Raw genomic sequence first — 22,096 nt, forward strand, 5'->3', positions numbered from 1 at the left:
GCTGAGCACCCACATAGGGCTATTGAGGGACCCAAAAATATCTTTTGCCTATGTCACAATATGAGGTAAATCCAGCCCTGGTCCTGACCCAAACTAGCTTTTGACATAACCACAGGCAATTAAAAACAACAACAGTAAAGAAGCCTATCATGTTTTTCATCCATGTGTTTGGAAATCTGAGTGTCTTGTAACACATGCTCTACTCGGGTGGTGTAACGGGAAGTAAACATGTGACAAAAAAGTATGGCACGTCCTGATCTACTCACCAGAACGAGGTCACACATAATACACCCTTGACACCAAAGCAAAATGAATGTGCTTCCTCAGTCTCATTTAGCGAGACATGGTTTTGAATGCGATAATTACTTGATTTTAGAACTTGATTTTCCTCTGTTTGTGTATAGGATAAAGTAAACTTAACATACAGCCAGGGGAATGCATATATTAGCCTCAGGGGTTAGAAAATCCCATGTGAGAGCCAGAGCGCTGGTGTATAATGGATGCACCCTGTCTGTCACGTGTTACAACATACTGAATGTGAACTGTCAGAGCTGCTTCTCACTGTTACTGAACATAAAGTCCTGAGCCCTTCACACCTTAAGAGATCAGCACTGGGTGAAAATGTTAGATCTTTGCTGATTTATGATTAAAATAAGGTTTGTATAATAAGCAATGCAACTATTAAATAGATGCGAATTTACATGCTTAGTGATTAGGACACCATTTATGTATTTATTGTTTTAAATCAAGTTCCACATTTCTTGATAGCCAGTCAGTTGAGGTGTATTTTCTGAAGGTCATAGGGGTTCTGTTGTTCTGGTGAAGGTTAAGAGTTTGTTCCACCTCAGGGGTGTGTGTGAAGGGTTTGAAAGTGACCTTGTACCACACTGTGATGGTACAACAGGCATTTGCTCCTTAGCTTACTGCAATCAACTTTTGGAGTTAGTGAGATTTATTTATTTATTTATTTTAAGAATTTGGTACTTTTATTTTGTAAGGCCACATTAACTTGATCAAAAGTGACAGTAAAACATTTATAATGTTACAAAAGATTTATACATCAAATAAATGGTGTGCTTTCAAACAGTCTTTTCATTAAAGAAATCTGAAAAATAAAGTATCATGGTTTCCACAAAAATGCTAAGCAGCAAAATAAAGGTGCTAAAGAGGATGTTTTGTTTTATACATTTTTGCAATATTACTTGAAACTGTCTTTACTAACTGATAAAAGACTATTTATTAGGTGCACTGAAAGGAATAATATTAATATACATCATCTGTGCACGAGGTAGGGCCTTAAAAACATCAGCCAATCGATTGGCCCTCTGGCTTGTCAATCACTGCCATGACGTTCCTTGTGAAAGACGTGCACGGATTGGCCCTCTGGCTTGTCACTCACTGCCATGACGTTCCTTGTGAGAGACGTGCGCGGCTGCGCGCTCCAGTAACTTTCCACACTCTACAGGCGCCGCATGCAATGTTTTTGTCAGGAGACAGGAGTAACAACTGCAGATTATGAGTTACCTGCGGTGAGTCCGACATAATGAATCCACTAACACGACACAGCGAATGCCGGTGGTAATCACTCGTGTTCCAATACTCGTGCATGATTTTTGGGAGGCGTTCCCTCGAAATGAGCTGTGAAGAAGAGGGGTTGTTCTTACGCATGCGCTCATTTCAAAAACTCACTAACAGTCTTTGGTTTCTCAGTCGACGAAAAGATCCTCTTTAGCACCTTTAAACAGCAACATTTTGATAATAGTAAGCACAAAATCAGCATATTAGAATGATTTCTGAAAGATCATGTGACTGAAGACTGGAGTAACAGAGTTTTGCCATCACATGAATAAATTAAATTTTAAAATTTATTAAAATAGAAAATGATTATTGTAAATTGTTAAAATATGTCATGATATTACTGTTGTTACTGTATTTTTGATCAAATAAATGCAGCCTTGGTAAGTATAAGAGACTTCGGTAAAACGTTACAATAAGGTTAATTTGTTAACATCAGTTAATATGACCTAACCATGAGCAATACATTTGTTAATGTATTTGTTAATCTTTGTTAACATTAGTTAATAAAAATACAGCAGTTCATTGTTTGTTCATATAAGTTCACAGTGCATTAACTAATGTTACAACTCTTGATTTTAATAATGTATTAGTAAATGTTGAAGTTAACATGAACAAAGAATAATAAATGCGTTAACACTTTATTTTAGTGTCTTTGTTACATGTTACATGTAGTTACTATAGAAATAACTATAAATTATGCAGAATTACATGCAACTAACCCTAATCCTGACCCCATAGTAAGTACATGTAGTTACTTAATATTACTCAGTACTTAAATGTATAATTACAGTGCAACAAAGACACCTTAAAATAAAGTGTGACCATAAATGCTGTAGAAGTGCAGTTCATTATTATTTCATGTTAACTAAACCTTATTGTAAAGTGTTACCGAGACTTCTCTCAAAAACACTATTCACTAAAACACGCTATTCTAAAAAACGCAAAAAAAAAAAAAAAAAAAACACTCCAGAGGGAACCTATAGTCAAACTAAAATTTATTCAGACATTTTTGATATTTTTGATATATTTTTACTAGTGGGTGCAGGACACTATAGTTCATTTATGTAAGTGAGGATAGCAAAATAAAGTAAACTGTGACATATTATACCCAAAAAATCTTCGTACAGTGGACTACCAGTAAAATTTATACAAATTTAGAACCAAAAATTCATTTTCAGACACTTTGACCTGACCATGTTTTGACAAGATTTTTTTTTTTTCTGACACAGTTTATCTCAGAGATCTTGTCATGTTTTATTACCATTTTTTAAAATTATAGGGAATAAACTGTATATATGAATGAACTGTTTAAGGTGACTGAATAAATTTTGGTTTGCCTGTATAGTGATTTAGCCTTCTGAATTGGCCTACATGAACAGCTCTATAGAACTTTGCATTAACTTTACATTAAAGTGATTAATATCCAGACTGTAATTGGTTTAACAGTGGTAGACATTCTGGCTGAAAAATGTCTTTCTTTGCTCTATTTACCCTTAGCTTAAATAGTTGATTTACCAGACCTTATATATCGAGATTTCTTTAGCACATGTTTGAATTATGATTAAATCCAATGAATATATCATTGGCCACATGGGTCGCGATGACCAGTGACAGAGGTTGATTTGAAGGAGGAATGCATGTCATCCATAGATAAAGACACAGGAATACCAATAGCGGAGAGGGATTTCACTCACAAATATCTTCAAAAACCCACTTGAAATATCAAATGATGCTTTGTATAAACATTTAAATGGACCTTTTTCAGGTCTGTTAATCGACAGACTAATATGGGTGCCACGCCGCTGTACCTGGCCTGCCAGGAGGGGCATCTGCATGTGGTGGAGTATCTGGTGAGAGACTGTGGAGCTGATGTGCATCTAAGAGCCCAAGATGGCATGACGCCTCTGCATGCTGCAGCTCACATGGGCCACCATGCACTGGTGGTATGGCTGGTGGGTTATACATTTACCTACACATTTGTACCCTTTGGTATCATGTTGTAGTAGAGATCTACTACAAGTTTACAAGTGTACAATTCTTGTTTGGTCTATTGCAGGCGTCCTTCACAGACGTCAGCCTGTCTAGTCAAGATAATGAAGGGGCGACTGTTTTACACTTTGCAGCCAGTGGGGGGCATCATCGCATCTTGGAAAGGTTGTTACAGATGGGATCAAAGGTCAAGAGAGATTACTGGGGTGGCACTCCTCTACATGATGCAGCAGAGAATGGGGAGATAGAGGTGGGTTTAAATTAGGATGCGAGTCTAAAATAGAATTGTTGTTAATTCCACATTTTATATCATAATTAAAGTTAGAACTTTGCTCTGTATTAATAATTTTTAATTATTAAATTATAATAATTTTCCAGTGCTGTCGAATCCTCCTGGGTCACCAGATCAGCCCAAAGGAAAGAGACATAGATGGATTCACGGCTGCTGATCTGGCTGAATACAACGGCCACTTTGAGTGTGCCAGATACCTTCGCTCTGTGGAGAGAAACGTAAGGGTTATTTCTTACTTCTGTGAATCAGGTTTAGGGATCATTGTTATAAATGTCTTTCTAAATCTGCATGATGCGCACATGAGACACTGGAATTATTTGAAATTTTTTGCTGCTCATGTCTTGATTGTGAAATACTGAAATAATTTTTGATAGATACTGACCACTGCAGACTGGGAACACCCCACAAGAGCTGCAGTTTTGTGGATATGCTCTGACCCAGTCCACACAATTTGGCCCTGTCAAACTCGCTCGAATCCTTACGCTTGTCCATTTTTCCTGCTTCTAACACATCGACTTTGAGGACAAAATGTTAACTTGCTGCCTAATATATCCTACCCACTAACAGTTGCTGTGATGAAGAGATAATCAGTGTTATTCACTTCACCTGTCAGTGCTCATAATGTTATGCCTGACCGGTGTATACAGTATACATATATTTACATAGATTTTGTTTGTTTGTTTTGCCACTGTTGAACTTAGTCATTTTGCACAGTGTTTTTTGTAGTCAAAGTCAGAATAATTTCTACTTAAATTATTAAAATTGACCTAGGTCAAATACAGGAGAGTGTTAAAGGGTTAGTCCACCAAAAAATGAAAATTATGTCATTAATGACTCACCCTCATGTCGTTCCAAACCCGTAAGACCTCCGTTCATCTTCGGAACACAGTTTAAGATATTTTAGATTTAGTCCGACAGCTTTCTGTCCCTCCATTGAAAATGTATGTACGGTAGACTGTCCATGTCCAGAAAGGTAATAAAAACATCATCAAAGTAGTCCATGTGACATCAGTGGGTTAGTTAGAAGTTTTTGAAGCATCTAAAATACATTTTGGTCCAAAAATAACAAAAACTACGACTTTATTCAGCATTGTCTTCTCTTCCGGGTCTGTGTTTATCCACAGTGACGCTGCTGCTTCTTCTACGGCGGTTGGCATCCAGCTTATTGGTGCATTACCGCCCCCTTCTGCTCCGGACTGTGACGCGATTAGGACATCCGGGACATGCACACCTACGCACCATTTTAAAAAATATAGCAATACCAAAATACAAACAATGTTGAATAGCTTGAATACAGCGTGCGTCTCCCTCAGACTGTAAACGAAGCTCGGGTGCACTACATAACACGTCATCAGCGTCACTGTCCGGAGCAGAAGGGGAAAAACTTCTGCTTAGCAAAAACTTCTAACTAACCCACTGATGTCACATGGACTACTTTGATGATGTTTTTATTACCTTTCTGGACATGGACAGTATACCGTACATACATTTTCAATGGAGGGACAGAAAGCTCTCGGACTAAATCTAAAATATCTTAAACTGTGTTCCGAAGATGAATTTTTTGGGTGAACTAACCCTTTAACCCTCTGATGCATTAACTCTTTCCCTGCCAGTGTTTTTGAAAAAAGTTCCCAGCCACCGGCAGCGTTTTTGATAATTTTCACAAAATTTTCATGGACCCCAGAATATTGTGTTGTATGAATATCTGAACATGCAATACATCAAAATAAAGAGCCAACTTTTAAACAAACAAGCCAAAAAAAAAAAAAAAAAAAAAAATCGAGATTCAAATATTCTTATTTTATTAACACTTGCGTGTAGGTAAGTTTAATAATAAAAAAAAAAGCAAAATTTTGAGCAAAATAGCTGAGAAAATCATGTTTTTATCAAAAACTACATATGGATCATATTCAGTATGATTATCAGAGCACATATGCAGTAGATCGCTTCTGTCAACATCCCCAAAGCTTCACAGTTCTATACCACTTCCTGGATTAGCATTTCCCTCGGTAACATTAGGCACGCCCCTGAGTGTATAACGGAATATTCCGTGTTTGGCAGGGAAGCATTTTCTCATAAATAACAGAAAATTCCATGTTTGGTGGAGAAAAAGTTAATTATCAAATGACACAAAAACATAAGTTAAATATCTTTTTATTAAAAAATAATAGAATAGTTATCAGTATTTATTTTATATTTAATTGAAATTATTTATTTTTAAATTATATTTTGAGTGTTACAGATCTGTCATCTTGCATTCAAGGTTTAATGTAAAGTCAATGGCAATCTGTAGATAATATAAAAAATATGACCATTTAAACCGCTAACCTACATCATTATTATTTTTTTAAATATGGAAAAAGAAATTTTCAACGTATATAGTGTACATTACAGTAGATACATTTTCAGTTATGTATATAAAAAAAATTCTATAAAAATACATTAATAATTGCACAGTGAAAATGTAACTTAGATCCTATTTTCCTGTAAAGTTTTTACCTGACTTCATTTGTTGGAACAAAGGGAGAGGTATACATTGTGGATATCATGTATCAGAGGGTTAAAGATCTTTCATGAAGTTTCACATAGACAAACTTGGACAGCAAAAGCATAATTAGTTTAAATAAATGTCTTGCCTTGAAGGGTCAGTTTGTTGTGTTGCATCCAGATTTCATGATCGATTTTGTTTGACTTGTCCTTTCACATCAAGAGCTTCTGTGAAAATCAGGCCAGTAACTTTTGAGGTGTCATATAGCGCCCACTAAGAAGAGGCTTTTGAGTGCAGTGTACCTCAATGGCCTTTCAGCCTTCTTGTTTCACATGGTAAATAAGATGCTGCTCAATTTAAGTCATCAATTATTCAAGGGTGAACATGGTAGTGCTGTTTGGGCGGGCACAAGGACAGAACCATATCGGAAAAGAAATTAATTCCACATTTTGAGCACAACGTTGATGGATCAGTCTATGGGGTATTCTGCTGTTCTGGTGATTTACTGTACTGTATCTCACAACTATGCATTCTTTCTTTTCTGGTTTGAAGATGTCCATCTGCATTAATGGGCGGTAGAAATAGCAGCTGTTTTTGCTGTTCCCATTTAAGTTTTTGTCTTGGATTTCCTCCAAAATACCTTGCTTAGCTGATAAAACACGTTTAACGAGCTAATACTGAATGTTTGAGCTAAAGTCCATATGAACAAATTTTAGAGGAGCTGAATATTAATTTTCGTGAAGTAAAAATTGTATAGGATATAGGCCATAAATTTATGTTATGCAAACCTCTATGGATTATATTGGTTACTCAGCTGTATTGTAAGAATTATACTGACAAACTTATGACAATACGAGCTGATTTTCCATGGAGGATTTGCTAGTTGAACCTACAAATAAAACCATTTTTTCCCCCCAGTTTTCCAAGTTGGACTGGAACCATAAAGCAAGTTCTTGATTATAATTGTGAATGTTTCACATGAATTGTATTAAAAAACAAAGACAGATCTAGGGTTTGAAGCCATGTAATGTGAACAGGTTAAAACCAATGAACGCCAATTAAGAATTCAATTAAGTTTCATTAAATTTGAGGCACCATATCTGAGATTTCACTGAATTAATGACATGATCTCCAATCACCTTGCTCACGCTCTTCCATAGATCTAATGCAGTAATATAAGCTCCCTGTCAACATGGGCATGAATAAATCAGCAATTCATTCCTCCTATATCGATGTGAGGCTCGGGGCGCCACTAGACGTCAAAAATTAAGTCGCCCTGTCCCAACAATAGAGTTCTAATTAGTGAAGGGAGGCTGTTGAAGCATCAGTCTCTCTACGTGCTGGGGGTGTATCAGTTACCTTCTCACCAGCAGCCAAGCTCAGGTAGAGGGCCGGGGGCTGAGCTGGTTATGGGATCCACGGGGTTTGGTTTCAGGGTTTTTACCATTCTAATGCTTGGAAAGAGATACTTGATCTATCAAATCGGTTGGAGAACAGGATGTTTGTTGGCTTCAAACGTGCCTCTGATTGTTTATCTTTTTTCCTTTAACACTACATCCATTGTAATTAAGTGTAACAAATCTGTTCAAGTAGTAATGACTTGGGGAAAAAAGTATTTTAGAAGAAAAGCTAAGAATAAGATTTTTAAATTTTTATTCAGCAAGGACATATTAAATTAATCAAAAGCGACAGTAAAGATATAACTATTCACCAAAGAATACTGAATAAAATGTATCATGGTTTCCATAAACATATTAAGCAATACAACATTTTCAATGTTGATAATAATAAGAATTGGTGGTAAGAATTTACAATAAGGTTTCATTAGTTACTGTAACATTAGTTAACTATTTAGTTAACATTAACTAAGAATGAACAATACAGCAGCATTTATTAATTTTAGTTCATGTTAATTTCAGCATTTACTAATACATTACAAATACAAAGTTGTATTTGATGAACAAACAATTAATAACTGTATTTTATTAACTAACATTAACAAAGATGAACAAATACAGTAACAAATGTATTGCTCATTGATAGTTCATGTTAGTCAATACATTAACTAATGTTAAAGGATTAGTCCACTTTTAAATAAACTTTTCCTGATAATTTACTCGCCCCCATGGCATCCAAGATGTCCATGTCTTTCTTTCTTCAGTCGAAAAGAAATTAAAGTTTTTGATGAAAACATTCCAGGATTTTTTTTCCATATAGTGGACTTCAATGGGCACCAAACAGTTGAAGGTCAAAATTAGGTTCACTGCAGCTTCAAATTGTTCTACACTGTCCCAGATGAGAAATAAGGGTCTTATCTAGTGAAACCATCACTCATTTTCTGAAAAAAATTTAAAATTATATAAGTTTTAACCATAAATGCTCATCTTGAACTGGCTCTCTTCTTCTTCTCTATTAGAATTCTGGCAGTGTAGACACTGCTAAGTGTATTACTGCCCTCAACAGGTCAAAGTTTGAACTAATTTTTATATGCAATATGCTAGTTCAATAGTATGTAACAATTAGTTCAAACTTTCACCTTTAACTAATAAGACCTTACTGTAAAATGTTACCAAAATGTTTCTTAAAGGCATAGTTCACCCAAAAATGAAAATTTGCTGTTAATTTACTCAGGCGATCCAAGATGTACAGTACTGTGTGTAAGTTTTAGGTACGTTAGTATTTTCAACAAACAAAAAATGGTTTTAAGACAGTTATTTATATCTTTTGCTGCAGTGTGTCAGTAGGAAATATTAATTTACATTTCCAAACATTCCTTTTGCCATTAATTGTAATAATCCAGTGAGATTTTTGTATGCACAAGGAGTCTGTCAACAGCTGGTATGCTCCACACAGAGATTTGATCTCACCATCATCAAACCAAGATGCTTGAAGAAACCTACCTGCAAAGCTACCTGAAAAACTATGCGCAAGTATACCTAGGACAAAAGCTATTTTAAACACAAAGGGTGATCACACAAAATATTGATTTGATTTAGTTAAAGCTGAAGTCTGTAAGTTTTGCCTCTTTGTCACCATCTCTGTTTGAAACCTGCAATTGCAGTTATTTTTTGAATTATCTTTAAGTGGGTTGTGCATCGGCTGAATCTAATGTTTGCCGTCAGTCACCACATCATTGTGGATATAGCCTACTAGCTGGGACTCCATCTTTATGTAAACAGACGTGATGTAATGACGCAAAGACGAACAGCTGCATGCTCGAATTTCCCACAGAAACCCACTAGTATCGCCCAAATTATAAAACATTTTTACAAGCTTACCATTGTGAATCGGGTAAGAAGATACACTATATTGCTAAAAGTACTGGGACACCCCTCCAAATCATTGAATTCAGGTGTTCCAATCACTTCCATGGCCACAGATGTATAAAATCAAGCCCCTAGGCATGCAGACTGCTTCTACAAACATTTGTCAAAGAATGGGTTGCTCTCAGGATCTCAATGAATTTAAGCGTGGTACCGTGATAGGTTGCCACCTGTGCAATAAGTCCATTCATGAAATTTCCTCATTAGTAAATATTCCACAGTCAACTGTTAGTGATATCATAACAAAGTGGAAGCAATTGGGAACAACAGCAACTCAGTTACGAAGTGGTAGGCCACGTAATATCACAGAGCAGGGTCAGCGCATGCTGAGGCACACAGTGCGCAGAAGTCGCCAACTTTCTGCAGAGTCAATAGCTACAGACCTCCAAACTTCATGTGGCCTTCAGATTAGCTCAACAGTTTAGAGAACTTCATGGAATGGGTTTCCATGGCCGAGCAGCTGAATCCAAGCCTTACATCACCAAGTGCAATGCAAAGCATCGGATGCAGTGGTGTAAAGCACGCCGCCACTGGACTCTAGAGCAGTGGAGACTCTGGAGTGACGAATCACGCTTCTCTGTCTGGCAATCCGATGGAGGAGTCTGGGTTTGGCAGTTGCTAGGAGAACGGTACTTGCCTGACAGCATTGTGCCAAGTGTAAAGTTTGGTGGAGGGGGGATTATGGTGTGGGGTTGTTTTTCAGGGGTTGGGCTTGGCCCCTTAGTTCCAGTGAAAGGAACTCTTCATGCTTCAGCATACCAAGACATGGGATGGCCCCTTCCTGTTCCAACATGACTGCGCACCAGTGCACAAAGCAAGGTCTATAAAGACATGGATGAGCAAGTTTGGTGTGGAGGAACTTGACCTGGGTCCTGGCCTTAACCCAATAGAACACCTTTGGGATGAATTAGAGCGGAGACTGCGAGCCAGGCCTTCTCATCCAACATCAGTGACTGACCTCACAAGTGCACTTCTTGAAGAATGGTCAAGAATGGTCACACTCCTAAAACTTGGAAAGCCTTCCCAGAATAGTTGAAGCTGTTATAGCTGTAAAGGGTGGGCGAACTCCATATTAAACCCTGCGGATTAAGAATGGGATGTCATTAAAGTTCATGTGCACGTAAAGGCAGGTGTCCCAAAACTTTTGGCAATATAGTGTAGTTTTGAATACTGGCTGGTTGTGTATTTGCTCAAAAAATGATTTTGGATCATTTTTAACCAAAAAAAGTTACAGACTGCAATTTTAATAGTATAGTTTAGCTTAGTTTATTTATTTATAAAGCACATTTAAAAACAACAGGTGTTGAAACCAAATTGCAGTACCACAAAAATAAAACAAACTTAAAAATACATAATCAAGAAAACCAAAAGGACAAGTGAAAAATGTTACACCCTCAAAGAGAAAACATAAAGAATATAAATTGGTCTTCAAAGAGGATTTAAACAAAGAAATAGAAGGGGAAGCTTTTATGTGGAGGAGAAGACTGTTCCAAAGCCTAGGAACTGCCACAGCAAAAGCCTGGTCACCTTTAGTTTTAAAATGTGAACGAGGGACTGAGAGGAGAAATTGACTAGATGACCAAAGAGATCTAGATGTATTATGTGGGATGAGAAGATTACAAATATACTGGGGAGCGCAACCATGTAAAGCTTTTAAAACAAAGAGCAGAATCTTAAAATCAACACGGAACTTGTAGAGAATCGAGTACTGGAGTAATGCGTTCACGTTTTCTAGTGCCAGTTAATAATCTGGCTGCCGCATTTTGCACAAATTGCACTTGTTCCAGAGATGATTTAGGCAAAACCAGACAGAGTGAATTGCAGTAATCCAATCTTTAAGTTATATGAATGAATTACAGTTTGAATGGAAAGCATCTTCTTGATTCTAGCAATTGATCTTAATTGAAAAGCAACACCAAGGTTTATAACACAATTGCGTACATAAGATGAGAGGGAACCAAGCTGCTTGACAATATCAGAAGACACAACTGTTTACAACCATTATTTTAGATTTATCATTATTTAACTGTAAAAAAATTCAAGTCCATCCAGCATTTAATGTCGTGAAGACATGCAAAAAGACACAGTTGTTGTTTTTAACAGGAAAATAATGCTAAGTGTGGTCGGCACAGAGATGATATATGATAAGTTATGTTTGACTAAAATGACTAAGTAGAAGCGTATATAAAGAAAAAAGAAGAGGACCCAGAATAGAGCCCTGTGGAACACCATAGAAGATTTGAGCCTGAGATGAGAAACAATTGCCCAAATTCACGGAAAAAGATCTGTACTTAGGATGCAAACCAATTCAGCACAGTTTCCTGAAACCCAGCTACTTGATCAAGACTTTGTAGAAGGATGTTATGATCTATTGTATCAAATGGAATTGATAATAGAAGTAGAAGTTATTTGATAATGTCAAATCTGTTTATGACATTATTTTTGAAAGCATCCTCGCTTTACAGAATTTTTACACAAGTACCTAAAACTTTTCACAGTACTGAAGCTTTTGGAGGTAGTTTTCTTCAAGCATCTTGGAGACATTGCGCAGTTCTTCTGGATTTAGTCTGTCTCTGTTTTTTTCTGTTTCTTCATGTAATCTCAGATGGACTCAGCATACAGGCTGTTGTCAGACTTCTTGTGAATACAAAAATCTCACTGGATTATTACAACTAATGGCAAAAGCAATGTTTGGAAATGTAAACTGATATTTCCTACTAACACACAACAGCAAAAGATAAAAATAATTGGCTTAAAAGCATTTTTTGGAGTGAAAATACTATTGTGCCTAAGACTTTTGCACAGTACTGTAGGTGTCTTTTTTTCTTCAGTAGAAAGAAGATTTTTAGCTGAAACTATGGTCCTTGGTGATTCATTTAATGCGAGTCAATGTCTACCATCACTTGTCAAAAAAAAACAAAAAACAAAAAAAAGATAATTTAAAATTATTTTTCATTTAAAATATGTATACACCTTGTGTGCATGTACTCAAATGAATTCAGTGTGTAAGGAAAATATGTTATTACTTTTTTTTGAGTTTTTAAATTGAACCTTTTCTTGAAAATGGTATACTTTCTTTTTCTAAACCACATGAAACATGCAAGAATACAAAAAGTACTTTTTTAAGAACTTGGCACATGTTTTAAACCAGAATAAAGACTTTCCTTTTCTTTATCATGGACACTCTCTTATATTTCATTGACCCAAAAATGGTTCCCAGGCCTCCCACTGGAAAATGACTCTGTATGGTCCATATCAGCATTATTTCTCCTGGTCCGCTCAGAGTTTTGCAAGTTGCAGTGTACTTCACAAGGTTTTATTCCACCTCCGAGTGCTCAGGACAGGCCATCTCATTTCCTAACGGTGCCTGTAATGGATTGTTTGGGCTGCTGGCCAGAGAGTTGCGTGCTAGGTATTTCCTCATGTTTTGGTTTCATCCCAAAGAGGTCACCCTCCCTGAGCACGGCCCTCCGCTCAAAGTGTGAGTGCCTTCTCCCTGAGACAGCTGCAATCAAATAAACAGATCAAGGGTTTATTTTACAACACGCATATATGCTTTCCTCCCATCCTATTCAGGCAGGGAATTAAGAGGCCAGCTGTATTATATGTGTCTCTTCTGGTTTATTTCAGTACAACAACAAAAATTGTTCTAGATTGGGAAATGTTCTTAGTGCGATGTACAGTGTATCTCTGTGGTTTGTTTATTGCAGGTACTTTCAAGCATTATAAAAATGCTTGAAGAGTTTCGATCAGCAGGAAGCCTTTATTAAATGCCAGTGCTAAACGGCCACTAGGGGGTGGTAAGGGAGCTATTTTTTTTTTTTTTTGAGCTCACCCCCAGGAGAAGAATCTTTCAACGTGTTTCTCATCAAACGTTCAGTCATATCTCAAGAATGCTCTGATTGCTTTGACCTTTAGTGGTCCGCTACACATGGAACAGTGTTTACCATTTAACTGAGAATGTGCAATGACACACACACATACACACACAACAATGCTTTTTGTGCACCTGCAGATTCAGAGTTTGCTATAAGAAATCTTCATTTCATCATTTCCTTCTGTCTTTGTCCTCAAAGTCAGTTCTTCTCAAGTCGTTTTGCTTTGGGAACCAGTTTGTACATTGCAGATGTACATCAAGTGCCCCACAATACAGTACCAAAAATGTTTATCCTCCTTAAAATCAAACACTGAAATATATTAATATTGGCATGGACTTTTTGAACATGAATTATTCATGGTTTTCACAAATAAGGGCATTGCTGCATCTGAATTTTTATATATTCATATGCTCTGAATTCAATGGAGAATGTACTTCTCGGCCATTAGTGAATGTGTACTGTATGAACACTTTCTTGGACATACTACATCCAACATTGACCTGTGTTCCTGGACCTATGACATACTGACTTCCTTGGTACCTATAGCACTTACAATTCAAGTGAGGTGCCTGGATTTTAATGGCCTCTCAGCTCCTGTTGTATTATGGGATGGTGAATTGTCCACTGGTTCCACACTGCAGATGCAGTAAAGGAAATTAAACTATGAAAAGGAGTCATTAACCCTTTGACACGAACCACCAAACTCTGATTTCAAAACCTCTTTAAGAGGATCTTACTACTTATCCTAAACCTCTGTTTAGTTACACATATGCAATACTTGCATAATTGCCTGTGTAGTTGAAGCAGTCCGTTGTTTCGTGATCCTGTGGGTTGATGGTGTTCCAGTTGCAATTGATTTCTTCTGCGTTGAATGAAGAAGATCTGATGAACTTGGATGGTTAGTTGGACTCTGTTTTGGATGAGAGGGAAGCACCTGGCTGGAGTGCAGATTGAGGCCTGCCGGGCAGCACCCATCAGATGCGGAGTGTCGGTCAGAGGAGGCAAGAGAGAGGGAGGGCAGAACTGTGCGGGGGCTTTTAACCTCTGGTGATGGCCTCACCCTCTAGGGGTCAGTGGGCCAATCATACTCCTTTGTCTTGAGCAGATCATTTGCATATGTAATTGGATTGGTTACAGATGAAGAAACTATTAAAGTTTCTTAGTAATATGTCACAGAGTTACCAAATTATAATGTAAATTATCAACTAGGGAAAGAAAAATTGAGTTCATGGATACTAAACATGCCACCCATGTGATCTTAGTTAACCCTAGTATGCAGTTCAGAAACATTAATCCAAAAATCCAAAAAATATGTGAACCCCTTGCAGAATCTGTGAAAATGAGAATTATTTTAATAAAATAAGAGGGATAATAAAAAATGTATTGTTATTTTTTGTTTAGTACTGTCCTGAGTAAGATATTTTACATAAAAGATGTTTGCATTTAGTTCACAAGACAAAACAATAGCTGAATTTATTAAAATAACCCCATTCATAAGTATGTGAACCATTGATTCTCAATACTGCGTGTGGTTACCTGATGATCTACGACTGTTTGTTTGTTTTGTGATGGTTGTTCATGAGTCTCTTGTTTGTCCTGAGCAGTTAAACTGAGCTCTGTTCTTCAGAAAAATCCTCCAGCTCCTGCAGATTCATCAGTTTTCAAGCATTTTTGCATATTTGAACCCTTTCCAGCAGTGGCTGTATGATTTTGAGATCTGTGTTTTCATACTGAGGGATTCAAACACAACTAGGTTCAAACAATCACTGATGCTCCAGAAGGAAACACGATGCATTAAGAGTCGGGGGGTGAAAACTTTTGAACAGGATGAAGATGTCACAATTTTTCTTATTTTGTTTAAATATCATTGTTTTTCATTTAGTACTGCCCTTCAGAAACAGCAGAAGATACTTGCATGTTTCCCGGCAGAAAATTTAAGTACAATTTACCTTGATATTTGAATTCAAAAGTTTTCACCCCTCGGCTCTTAATGCATCGTGTTTCCTTCTGGAGCATCAGTGAATGTTTGAACCTTTTTAATAGTTGAGTTTGAGTCCCTCAGTTGTTCTCAGTGTGAAAAGATGAATCTCAAAATCATACAGCCACTGCTGGAAAGGGTTAAAATATGCAAAAATGCTTGAAAACTGATGAATCTGCAGGAGCTGGAGGAATTTTCTGAAGAACAGAGCTCAGTTTAACTGCTCAGAACAAACAAGAGACTCATGAAGAACCATCACAAAACATAAAAACAGTCGTAGATCATCAGGTAACCACACACAGTATTGAGAATCAATGGTTCACATACTTATGAATGGAGTTATTTTAATAAATTCAGCTATTGTTTTGTCTTGTGAACTAAATGCAAACATATTTTATGTAAAATATCTTACTCAGGACAGTACTAAACAAAAAATAATTATTATTTTATTCAAATAATTCTCATTTTCACAGATTCTGCAAGGGGTTCACATACTTTTTCATGCCACTGTATATGTATGTATATATATATATATATATATATATATATATATATATATATATATATAGGATTGAAGTGTTTATTTGCCTTTTTCCAAGAGAATTCAGTGAGAGTCAACACTGTCCATGGTAACTGAGGCCCTTCTTGCCCTAGTTGGTCATTTGGGGGAGGATGGTTCCATAGACCAGAGAATGAGTTTCAAGGATTATTTGTTACATATAACAAATAATTGTGTCTGATTTGTCTTTACACACAGTCATTAGGGTCTGCAGGGGTCCTTTTTATGATATCATTTCCTGTTTTGTTTTGAGGGTTTTTTCTGCACGTTTCTCGTGTTGTTGGTTGCACCATTTGACTTTTATTTAGTGTACTTTTTTTTTTTTTTAGTTATTAAAACAATGAAGCAGATTTGTCAAAATATTTAATTTTATTTAAACTTTTTTTTTTTTCTAAGCAATAATAACAAAGATTATACCAAAGATTATTTAAAAATAAACTTTTTTTTTTCCATTATGAAATCTGGGCCATTGTATCACCCTGTCGTTTTTTTAATTTATGCTCTTGAATCATATTTTAATTTAGAAACTTTGTTTTATTATTGAATACAATATATATGTGTGCATGCTGATTTTTATGAAGCTGGAGTCAACTGACCTGAGTGCATTGTCACCTAATTTTCCAGAGCATACATTATTAAACAAATAATGGGAAGGTTCTCCTCATGCAAAGCCTTTTTCATTGATTAGTGTTGATGTGTGTAAGGTCACGTCCCCAGTTTATGCTGTGTTAGAGACCAAAAAAAAAACAACAACATCTGAATGAAAGAGATACGGTGTCTCTGTCCGCTTCTTCTGATTTGACAGTCTCCTGCTTTCTATCACACCACTCGTTTGTTCGCATGTGCCCAGTGGTTTGTTCATTAGTGACATTGCCGGCTACCCAATCCACTGTGTAAATTATTAAGTGCATTCAGAGTTTATTGTTTATTGTCTGTTGGGCCATGGCCAGTTGTTAGGATGGTGTGGATGGAGTCAAGACATCTCTGGGTTCGGTGTTCACACAGTGTGTCACTGCCTAGTGACATAGAGTGATCAGGCTCTGCCTGCTACTATATCAACCTCAATTCAGAGGACGGTAGTTTGTAAGTAACTATTGTGCTTTTCATATATGTTGTTGTTTTTATAGAGCTAATGCAACGTTGGTATCTGTTTTTTGAACAATGCGTAATTATTTGTTAATTCCAGACGTATCATTGCATGAATGGCTGTATTTGAGCGCTTGGTTTGTCTTTAAACCTTTGTAATGTTGAAATTGCTTGTTGTTTCAAAACGGACACAAGTTCCTTCTAATTATTATCATTTGATATGATCTAAATAATTCTGATTTAAAAGTTTTCAGAGCATGATTATTGATTATTTTTTACATTTTGTAGTCTTTAATGTATATTAATATATTGCATTGTCTTTATTGTGCTTGTGTAAGTTCACAGTTTAGGGCTTTTAAAAGTATAGAGTTTATGTTTGTATCTAATTGGTAGATGGTTATTATTCACATGTTCTCATGGTAATTATTAGGGGTACATCTATATTAAAATTCTGGCTGATACAATAAGTCTACTTATTTTCATGGCTAATAAATATAATGCACTGCTTTGTCTAAATAAATAAAAAATTAAAGCATCACAACAATTTAATGTACAGTATGTAAAATGTGTATTAATTTTGAGATTTGCTAAAGATTACATTTAAAAGTATAATTTAAATTATTAGTGTTTTTAAAGATAAACTTTAAGTTAGCATTAAATGATAGCAAAGATAATCTAAATGTAAAAGGGAAATGAGCATCCACAATTAAAAATCCATTGTCAACCAATACCGATAAATAATAGTAATAATAAAAATACCTCTTTAATATTAGCCTGTTACCAATATGTTACCAATGCATTGTACACTCATAGTATTTAGAGTATCCTTGATTGAGCTCGTGTTTTTTTTTAGCTTTTCTTCTTCTTATCTGTTTAAACCACAAAGCATGAGAACTTAATGAGTTAACAGTTTACCTGATCTTCCTTTCTCACTATTTGTAGTAATTAACAGAATTCTATGTAAAATAGAAAGAATGCCAACTCATTCATCATCCTTTCTCCATGTTAACATAAACTTTACAGCACAGAGGATTTGCTGCTGTAGACACTTTGGACGGTTTTCACTCAGTCCTCTAAATTCAAGAACTGTCAAACATGATCATCAGGTGTTTTAACTGAAGGTGTAAATGTGATTTAACATCGAATGCATTGCTTGTGTGTCAACACAAGTGTGTGGTCTTGAATTCCTATAGCAAGCAGAGATATATGTGGAGGGTTTAACCCTACTTAGCCTTATACAAACTGTTTAGGCCTACATATTTCTACCATTTCTGGTTCTTTTCTCTCATTCCCCCAATAATTTAATTTCATTTATTAGAACAGAACATTCCACTGTTTCTATTTGTTTCAGCTCTTGCATATCTGAGTGATTTTTATCTTTGAGTATCCCCCCTCCACCCCCTGAGTAACTGTCCAAAGCAACTAGTGAAAAAGAAAGACTCTAAATTGCCTTACACCAGATTTCCGGCATCTTACCACCATATAGGATTTATGGATTTGGTGCTTTTGCTGTAGTCTCAATCTCTTCGTCAGCATTGTGTGGCCCATGAGGAGAGGATGGGAGGACTGTGTTTCTCCAGCATCCACTGCCTAAGCCATAGAAGAGGATAGCTGATGGAAACCAAATGTGCCATGGTGTCCACTGGCTTTGATTAAACCTTCACGCAGAGACAGATGCATCCTGATCGTGAGTGAGGAACTGAACCGCTGCTCAAAGTTCACGAAGTAAAGAGTTTCCTCTTCGCTAATGTAGTTTTGCCCCATATACCCACATTACCCCTCCCAAAGTTTATCTATTTATGAATTGCACAACTTCTGGGAAATGTATTCCTGCCTTTGCCCAAGCCGTGTCACAGCACATTTCGTGCTGTTTGGACATCAAAGTGCCGTGCAAGAGGAAATTGGGAGGACCACCTTGCAGAGACAAAGCAAAATAGCATGCTGCGGCATATCAGTGTTCCCTTTGATGCTCTGTGCGTGTGTGTGTTTTACACAGAGCCCTTTGAGAGCCACATTTGATATGCATTCTGCATGGAGTCCATTAGGATATTACAGTTTCATCAGCGGTGATCTAAATGTTTCCATATACTCTGCATTTTCCCTCTGGTAAAGTGGGATCTAGATGTTGGGCTCAGGTACAACTATTTTGCCCCCCAGCTAGGGCCCCTCTTACTGTAATGCTCACATATCGCTGTGCGGACCACAACACTGCACAAAAGACAGACCACAAATAGCTGTTTTTCATGTGTATGATTGGGATATTCTTCTGTGCAGTGTATCAAATGGCAGTAATTGGGCTTTTATTCCATTTTCTTACAGGTCTATGTGAAATAATTTGTTTGGATGGCACGCTACCTGAATCTGTAAATATTGGATAATAAAAGTATTGTATTGTATTGCAGCTCTGTCCAGCTGCTCAGCCTCTGGAAGAGAACGGTCCTATAGAGGAAGAGCTCAGAGAGAAACCAGCTGTGTCCCGGCAACCCAGCTCTGATTATTACAGACAGATCACTAATACACACGATAACATGGACAGTCTTAAGGTGAGTCTTGTAAGGTTTTGAAAAGTAATACGATATGAATGACAAAGCATGCCATTAGTTCTGTTCTAAAATTCATTGAGCTGATTCTCTGCTTAATTCCCACATAGGTAGCTGTCCTCTAAGGCACTGTTTTAAAGGATTAGGTTACCCAAAAATGAAAATTCTGCCATTGATTACTCACCCTCATGTCGTTCCACACCAGTAAGACCATCTTCGGAACACAAATTAAGATATTTTTGATGAAATCCGAGAGGTATATTCTCATCCATAGACGCCAATTTAACCAACACTTTCAAGGTCCAGAAAGGTACTAAGGACGATGTGACTGCAGTGGTTAAACCTTAATTTTAAGAAACGACAAGAATACTTTTTGTGCGCAAAAGAAACAAAAATAACGACTTTATTCAACAATATCTTCTCTTTTGTGTCATTCTTATACGTTGTTATACGCTGACTCATTATTGGCTGGCTCCTGCGTCAGCATCACACGCATGCGTTGTGCTGTTCACATGTGCAGCTTTGGCCAATACTAAGCTGGCATTCGGATGTAAACACAGAAGCCTTCAATGTGCTTACTGCGACAACTACATAAGGATAATGACAGGGAAGAGAAGAGATTGTTGAATAAAGTCGTTATTGTTGTTTTGTTTTTGAGCACAAAAAGTATTCTCGTTGCTTCATAAAATTAAGGTTGAACCACTGCAGTCACGTTGACTGTTTTATCGGTGTCTTTAGTACCTTTCTGGACCTTGAAAGTGGTGGTTAAATTGCTGTCTATGGATGAGTCATATACCTCTCGGATTTCATCAAAAATATCTTAATTTGTGTTCCGAAGATGAACGAAGGTCTTACGGGTGTGGAACGACATGAGGATCAGTAATTAAAGGTTCTCTAAGTGATGTCACACGTTTTTAGGCCAAAACATTTTTTGTCACATACAGCAAACATCTCCTCACTATCCGATAGCTGCCTGTCCCCTGAACACACGGTAAAAAAAACGCGGTGCAAAACAAACTGGTGCAGCCTGGACCATAAAAACATAATAAACATGCTCCAGCCAATAACCGACAAGAATGATTTTAAATGCGCGTTCATGACCGTTTCAGGAAGCACGGAGGGGAGGAGGAGGGAGGGTCTAGCTAGCCTCTGTTTTGTTTGACAACACTTCGACCGTCAACAGGAAGTTACATCCACCCAGCATCACTTAGAGCACCTTTAATGAAAGAATTTTCATTTTTGGGTGAACTAACCCTTTAACCGTGTAGCACCTCTTATATAACTGATTTCAAATGCTATACATTGAAACAGCTCACAAATAGGAAAAACATGTCTGTCAATTGATTTCAATACAGTTTGACATAACATGTTGCTAAATGTACACATAAAAATACACAGGGTACAGAAATATTGAGTAAAATCCATAACTTTAATAAAATCATTGACTTGTTTTTGATATATTTTGGTACTGAATGTATTGAAGTATACTTTGGGCTTTAAAATGTAACTTAAACTCCCTCTATGGGCAGCTAACTAGACTTTGGAACAGAGCAATTATTTACATGTTATTTTGCCTTAAATCAGAAAAGTGTGCATTTGGCAAGTGTCGACATTTAATTGAGTGCTTTTCCATTTCATTTCAACCCCACCAGCACCCTGAGACAGAAGATTCGCCTCAAGCCCGTTACCCCGTTCCACCTCTTTCACCTCCTCCAACCCCTTCCACCACTACCCCCTCGGTCACCTCACCTCCATCTTCTACCCCACATGGGAACGCTTTCCAGAATGTCCACATGGCCACTGCGGGTGAGAAAGCCCTAAGGGGGCTGTTTAATACCCCTAGTTCTGTTCTGCAAGTGTATGTTTTGCAATCCTGAGAGAATTTTGTGGGCACTGCTGTCATCATTGACTCATCCTTCCTTTATTTCACTGAATGACTTAATTCCAGTTCAGTGAGTAATGGTAATCAGCCTATGTGAATATGATCAGAACATAACTGGAAACAGATGAGAGTAACAAATGATGTTCTTGTTCTGATTGTCATTGCAGTGGTGAAGAGCCTCAGCTCCACTACGCCTGTGAGTAAGCCAGCACCGGAGAAAGGGAAACTGCTAATGGGAGGAATGAAACTGGGAGATGTGAAATCTATCGCCAGCCTTAAAAAATCTGGATTGACTGCCGATTTGACCATTTCAGTTAGTAAATTTACCATACACAGTTTCTCATGATAACTGAGCCTAAAGTCCAACTACACTGCAACGACAGACACTGACCAACGGCGACAGTCAACAGATTAGAGCATGTCACTTCTCAGACGTTCCAAGACAGAAAAATGCTGATTCAGCATTCAAAAAATTCAAGCTCTGACAGGGGTAACACACTGAT

The 22,096-nt window shown here is 37.0% G+C and overlaps 1 protein-coding gene across 1 annotated transcript in view; it reads left to right on the plus strand.

The window, feature by feature from the left end:
• espnla (espin like a) overlaps window positions 1–22,096 on the plus strand; it is a 33,543-nt gene that overhangs the window by 7,160 nt on the left and 4,287 nt on the right. Inside the window, exons 3-8 of the mRNA XM_048199683.1 lie at window positions 3,344–3,530; window positions 3,635–3,817; window positions 3,946–4,077; window positions 19,574–19,714; window positions 21,364–21,517; window positions 21,761–21,906. Coding sequence (XP_048055640.1) covers window positions 3,344–3,530; window positions 3,635–3,817; window positions 3,946–4,077; window positions 19,574–19,714; window positions 21,364–21,517; window positions 21,761–21,906 — 943 coding nt within the window. The remainder of the gene's footprint in view (window positions 1–3,343; window positions 3,531–3,634; window positions 3,818–3,945; window positions 4,078–19,573; window positions 19,715–21,363; window positions 21,518–21,760; window positions 21,907–22,096) is intronic.

Source organism: Megalobrama amblycephala, linkage group LG8 (assembly GCF_018812025.1).
Source record: "Megalobrama amblycephala isolate DHTTF-2021 linkage group LG8, ASM1881202v1, whole genome shotgun sequence".
NCBI lineage: Eukaryota > Metazoa > Chordata > Actinopteri > Cypriniformes > Xenocyprididae > Megalobrama > Megalobrama amblycephala.